At 46.8% G+C, this 7101-nt stretch overlaps 1 protein-coding gene across 1 annotated transcript; it reads left to right on the forward strand.

The window, feature by feature from the left end:
• The first annotated feature begins 483 nt into the window (after positions 1-483).
• On the forward strand, positions 484-1401 carry LOC147700850 (olfactory receptor 5V1-like). The gene has a single exon (XM_086929257.1). The coding sequence runs from the start codon at positions 484-486 to the stop codon at positions 1399-1401; it is 918 nt and encodes a 305-aa protein (XP_086785383.1).
• The last annotated feature ends 5700 nt before the right edge of the window (positions 1402-7101 follow it).

The raw sequence follows: 7101 nt of genomic DNA on the forward strand, positions 1-7101 counted from the left end.
TTCCGCCCGATATCTCTGATCAATGCAGACAACAAAATATGGGATTGAACAGACTCCTGAACGCCAATTAGCACACAATAAAACAGTAGGGGATCACTACGGTCCAATAAGACTCTGGTGAAAAGCAAGCTTTTTCCGTTGGAATCATATATTACAGTTCGGTCTACACCCTGATGTAAGTCTTCTGACACAACCATTTCAGGCAAAACAAGAGTTTCACTCTATTTTAATTCTATGCTCAGCTTGAAATAAGCATACATTTCTGTAGTAATTACTATTTTTTTTATATGAAGCTATTTCTACTTTTATTTTTTTTATAATAATAGTATTTAACTAATGTTTTATATGCTAAAATTTGCAATGGTTTTAATTAACTGAGCAATAAAGATTTACTTACTTACTTACTTCACTCTTGTTTTTCTTGTCTCTTTATATGCAGCCTGGACAAAAGAACAAACATGCAATGAATGCCTCCCTGAGAAAATGGAAAAGAACTTGTCAACTGAGTTCATTATTGTGGGGTTTGTGGGTATTGGGCAGTTCAGAGGTCTCCTTTTCGTCATTTTATTGCTAATTTACCTTGTGACACTGGTTGGGAACTTTCTTATTATGACAATTGTCTATTGTAGCACAAATTTACACCTGCCAATGTATTTTTTTCTTACAAACTTGTCGTTCCTCGACATCACTTACACAACAATCATTTTCCCAAAATTGTTGGCACATTTTTTCCTGAGGAGCACACAGATGTCTTTTTTCAAATGCCTGCTGCAGATGTATTTATTCTTTTCGATGCTGTCTATTGAACTCATCCTGCTCACTGTGATGGCATATGATCGATATGTGGCCATTTGCAACCCCTTACGCTACTCCACCATCATGAGTAAGACCGCGTGCATCCGACTGGCCATAGGGACTTGGATGACTGGTTTCTTAGTCCCCCTACCACATACCAAACTGGTGTCTGAACTTTCTTTCTGTGCATCACGCGCCATCAACCACTTCTTCTGTGACATGACAGCTTTAATCAAACTCTCCTGCACCAGCACTCATACTATTGAGGCACTCACTTACCTCGTTGGCGTGGTAGTGGCAATGGTGCCATTTCTTTTCATTGTCATATCTTACATCAACATCATTTCAGCTGTCTTGAAAATACGGTCTACTAAGGGGCGGTGCAAGGCCTTCTCCACCTGTGCCTCTCATCTCACTGTGGTTGTGCTGTTCTGCGGATCTCTCTTTTCTACCTACATGCGGCCAACATCAACATATTCGATGAACAGTAACAAACTGCTTTCTTTGTCATATGTAGCAGTTGCTCCATTGTGCAATCCTATTATATATAGTATGAAAAACAAAGAGTTTACAAATGCTATAAGAAAACTAAAGAGCACAGTGTAGCGTGCACAAATCTGACAACCAGGGGGCAGATTTATGAAGAAGTCAGGCAACATAGCAAGACAACTAGCTTCACTGCATTGTTTGACAGGGAGAGGGCAGGAATGCACCATGTCTACTTACAATGGTGCATTCCTGCATTTTTCCTGCACTGACAAACTGATTACAATCCTCTGAGGCCTTTTACTCTTTCTATGTGTGCTGCATTTTGTAAAACATGAGGAGAAATAAACATATTTCTCCTTGTTTTTCGTCACCTGGGAAGGCGTAGCAATTTGATGTATTTTTAACATTAACAAGTTTACTAGTGTTAGTTAATCTAGAAATATGCCAAATTAATGGAAGGATGCTTCAGAACACCCACTCTCCACCGATGGAACACCTTCCCAGCGCAGAGTAATGCCACACAATGTGGCTCTACATGGCATCATAAAGGTCACTGAAGCCTTTGTGTTGCCTTAGCGCTGCCTTGTACCACAATGCATGATGCAACAGCACCTCAAGGGCTTCACAAATCTGGGCCTATGCGCTCTCATGTTTGGTGGTTGGTATGCCCGTGCATAGGTAATTGATTAACATTACAATTTGATAGGAATTTATTACTTTATTAAATATTGTCTGTTTAGCGGACAATTCTTGTCATTCCCGATTTTTCTGTGAAACACTAATTTGATTTAGTATGATGAAGTATTATTGCATGTTCTTCTTCATTCCATGTGTTTGCAAAAACTGCCCAATATCCTTTAGATAACACTTTTTATCTAATCATTCCGATTACATATGGCTTAGGCCTAATCCACATTGAAGCAATGTTAATTTCCTGTGTAAAGCATGAGAATGTGATAAAAATGGCCGGAAAAAAGATTGGCTTGTTAAAGGCTCTCAGCCCTTTGAATTATCACTATCATTTTCCATGCTTTGAATAATTGTCATGTTTTTAATATGGTTGTATATTCTATATGCATGTGCTGTTCACAGTGAACCGGTTATGATTAAATAATTTGCCATTTTGGACACGTTGCTCACATTTACTTACAAATCTCCAGTATCATTAGTAGTTCAAACAGACTCTGTTTTCTATTTTCTTGTTAAGATATTACTTTTGAGATCTGAGGTGTATGATTTTGGTGCTACCCAGGTTTACGTGATTAAGTAAATCCAGAGCAGCATCAAAAATCCATGGGCGCTGCATGGATAATCCCACTGCATCACCCATGGAACGCCTTCTTCACTCAGTATTGAAAGGCAGCGATTTGCTCTGCTTTGTCTTACACCATATCTATCAGGCCTTGCAAAGGCATGATAGTGGCTTTCTGTTGCCTCATAGATATGATTGAGAGGCTTACTTTGATGGAGCATCAAAAAAAGTGACGCTCCTGTAGCGCAGTACAAAAGGGGGTGGTGATGGACGGAGCATCTGAATCAATCAAACACTCACACCAAGTCAAAAGATCTGGGTTTAATCCATCACCGTTCTTTAGCCCACTCTGCCACCCCAGTTCAGACATGGCTATATGCAAATCAGTCTGACCCTGTGCCTCATGGGAACAGTACAGCCCGAACTGCCAAGCCATGTCTTCCCTGGACCGGAAACAAGCTTCCGAGGACCGGTTTCTGGCATTCCAGCCGTCTTCAGCCCGGCTTGCTTGAATCCAGTGGCAAAGTGAGCAAGGGCCTCACGTCCGAGCATACCCTGCCACACTTATGGTGGAGAAAAGCGGTACAAAAGGGGGTGTACACTTTTCAAAAATATGAAAGGGTCTGCACGATTACTCTGCCCCGGGTTGCGTGACCAAATCCATCAGGGAAAAGGTCTAAGGTGCCAGAGAGGATACTTTGGACAGTTACCTGGCCACCAGAGCATTTTTAAGGCAAGCTCCAAACTTTACAGAACGACTGCCATAACCATCAATGGAGTGGTCCTGATGCTGAGGATACAGGCAAAAGATGCACAAGGGATGCTTTGGTTGAGGTGCAGTCGACGGAAGTGTCTTAATGGTGATCCCTTGGTCCATGGGCGATGAGGAGTGACTTTGGGCACAGAGATTGGGGACCTTTAAAGTCCTCTACTTTACAGTAGCGGGCTACTTGTCTCCCCTTAGGTGTGGTCTAGTGTCTCTTGGGTTCGATAAATCCAGTCTTTGATAGCACACCTGGGTCTGACAGACATAAGTGCAACTTTTGGCTATGTTAGATTTGTCCCTTTGAGCCCCCAGGAACTGGTAGCAGCAAAACATCTGCAGTGGCTACAAACTTGTCAGTTTGGGCTTATTCAGCTCTTGTGTCCCTGGAGCTAGTTCCAGGGATCAGACGACTTAGCTTTGGAGTTAGTGATTGAGGTTGGGGCTGGAAATCAACTTCTCCCCGAGCAGGCACAGTCCAAACTTTGCTACCCCACAGTGCTGCAAGTGCAGTGCTTCTGACAATGCAGCCTCTCTTTGTGCAGGGCAGTCCTTCTTTTGTCCTCTCTCTGATTTCAATGTGATCTGAGGGACAGGCTTTCACAGGTGTCACATTTATCCCAGGAAATAGCCTCAAGAGGACCACATGGTCACTAGCCAATGGGATATTGCAGTGGTTCCCAAACTTTTTCGATCCACGGCTCCCTTGACCAATTGGCTGTTTTGTATGTGGCTCCCCATTATGTAACTTTTTTTGGCAACTGGGAGACAGCAGGAGGGGGATAACCTTTGGCCCATGGTCCCCTTATCACTGCTGATTTCTCAGTGTGCCAATTCAGTGCTGGTGGTGAAGGCGCTGACCTTGGGCCTCCCCCTCTTTCGACGAGCCCTCTCAGTACCAGCATTGTGCTCATGCAAGATGGAATTCCACGAACTGCTAGTTCCCACCTAGGACCTCCTGCCCCTCAGTATGCCAGTTATGTACCTCTGAGTGGAAGTTTATATCTAGGTTTTCCATCCCCCTCAATGTGCCAGCCCTGTGCCTTGAGGTGGAGGTGCACATCCCGAGCCCGCTGTCCCTCTCTAACCCCCTCCCCGCTGCCCCCACAGTGCATCCATCTGTAGTATCTTGGCCTAGGCCTCGGGCAGCTGGCAATGATGAGACACAGAGGCTGTTTTACATTAGTGGCCAGCTCCGAACTGAGCCACCCCCAGAGCCCTGGGCTATTTATTAACACCTTATGTTGTCCCATCGTGTGCCAGACCAAACCATTCACGCACACTCACGGGGCGGTGGCTTAGGGGGGGCCACCCCTCAACACAGTAGGAGACATGGAATGTTCCACAGTCTGTACAACATTACATTCCTCTTTTACCAGGAGGGACATGTTAACAGAACCTAAACACAAAGCAGATATGCAAAACACAACAAAGGAATTCTTGTCGTCCCGATTTTTCTGTGAAACACTGATTTGATTTTAGTATTATCGCATGTTCTTCTTCATTCCATGTGTTTGCAAAAACTGCCCAATATCCTTTAGATAACACTTTTTAACTAATCATTCAGGTTACATATGGCTTAGGCCTAATCCACATCAAATGTATACAACTTCTGGGATGAGGTGCAAATGGAACAGTCTTACTTGGTTGTCTTTCTCAGCTGTTCATTCGGTTGCGACCCGCTCCACGGTCGCCGACTAGCCACTGGATACATAGTCTTTGTACGTCTGGGATGGCTTCGGACAGGGCCTGAGGTGATACCTGTTCTGGCTGCTCCGTGGAGGCGGTGCAGGTGACTGTTCAACCGGGTTGTTGCAGCGGGCTGCGCTCCGATCACATTCAAGACCCCGGTCTTCGGTCAGCGGCACGGCCATGGGAATGGAATATGGATCCACAGCGGCTGGTTGATCACGTTTGGATGATTCGGGATGCTGCTTTGTTGCTCTTGTCTCACCTGTAGTCTGACTGGTTCGGGGGGTTGGGTGTCTCAGCCCATATCAGATGGTGTGGATTGGTGTCTGTTACAGTCCGGCCGAAACACAGTTGTCTGGGGGATATGCCTGTAGTGCAGTGGGGGGTAAGCCTGCACTCCCTGAGGAATTGGTACACTGCCCGTTCAAGGTTGAGCCTTGGCTAGTACAATTTGAATCGTTTTGTTCAATGTCCTCAATAGTTGCTCTACTTCCCCATTGGCTTGGGTCCATTTTGGTATGATTTTGCGGCGCTTTACTTTGGGGGAGGCAAGATATTCAGCTATTCCCACGCAGGTAAATGGTGGTCCGTTGTCTGTGAGGAGTTTGCCCGTGGGTTGCAATCAGCTTTTCCAGCTTAGGGTTCACCTCCGCTGCAGACGTAGACATAACAAACTCAACTTCTGGATACCTTGAGAAGTCGTCTACTACAGCCAGCATGTACTTTCCTCCAGGTAGACTGCCAAAGCCAGCACTTACTCTCTCCCATGGGGCGCTCAGAGCTGCTTCGGTGATTACTGGAACCCGTTTGCTTGGTAGAATCGTTGCAAGGCACACTGGGCACTGCTGCACCACTGACTCTATTTGCTGGTCCAGGCCGGGGAACCAGACCTTGCTGTGAAGTCTGCTCTTCGATTTGACAATTCCTTGGTGGGAACCATGTGCCAGAAGGGCTGCCTGTTTGGTGAGGCTCTCCGGCAGGACAAGGTGCGGGCCTCGCAGTGGACAGCCGTCGGCTGATACCGAAAATTCATGACAGACCTGGTGCAGGGACTTCAAGGTTGCTTGGGCTGCTATGGTCCGTAGAGATGAAGGGCTCTGTAGGAGTTTCAGTCACCTGAGGAAACCGCTTGGATGGCGATTTGGAGGCAGTCATCGTCCAGGGTAGCTGCTATGACATCTTGCAGGGATATAGGGAGAGGTCGGGACCGTTCCACCACCATCCTCACGTAATCTTCTGTGGCTGCTGCTTCCACTGCTTCTGGAGGGGTGGCCGGCCGGGCGTGCAGCGACAGAAAGTACCATGGATTCCAGGTTGCCCGGTCTATATTCCACAGTGAGCTGGAATTCTTGCAGCTGCAGGATCCATTTCTCTATTCACAGAGGAGGGCGAGACGAGGAGTCTTGGAACAGCGGGATCAGCGGTTTGTGATCCGTGAGGACTGTGAATGGATGGCCGTACAAGTATATGTGAAAGTGGCGGCACCCCCATAGGAACGCGATGGCTTCTTTCTCCATTTGAGAATATCGCTGCTCGGTAGGTGTAAGGGTCCGGCTTGCGTTGGCGACAGGTGCCTATTAGCCACAGTCTTGTTGTTGCGCTGGGACAGCACCTGGGCCTGTGGGGCTGGCGTTGACTGCAAGCTGGGAGTAAAGCCGCGGGTCAAAGTAGACTAGCATAGTGTCCACGGACAGTGCTGCCTTCATTTGCTCGAATGCCTTTTCTTGCTCCGGACCCCATGACCAGTGGGTGGTGGTTTTGGTGAGATCTCGCAGAGGCCCAGTCATAACTGAGGGGTTTCTGATGAAGCGTCCACAGTATGTGACCATGCTCAAGAAACTGCGGACTCCTGACACCGATGTGGGGACTGGCGCCTCCTGGACATCTTTCACTTTGCCGATGCCTTTGTCCAAGAATCGATACCCAAAAAAACTGATGTCTCGCCGCAGGAATTCGCATTTCTCTTTGTGCATGGTCAACCCACAGTCTCAAAGGCGAGTGAACACTGCGTTCAGGCGGAGGATATGTTCTTCCAGGGAGAGAGCGTGGACTAAGATATCATCGTTCATGCTGAGCACCCCCTCCAGCCCTTGCAGGACGGTCTTGACGA

This window comes from Lissotriton vulgaris, chromosome 7, assembly GCF_964263255.1.
Source record: "Lissotriton vulgaris chromosome 7, aLisVul1.2, whole genome shotgun sequence".
Classification (NCBI taxonomy): domain Eukaryota; kingdom Metazoa; phylum Chordata; class Amphibia; order Caudata; family Salamandridae; genus Lissotriton; species Lissotriton vulgaris.

Excerpts from the sequence above, each read along its gene's own strand:
- LOC147700850 (XM_086929257.1), top strand. The coding sequence starts at position 484 with ATGGAAAAGAACTTGTCAACTGAGTTCATTATTGTGGGGTTTGTGGGT.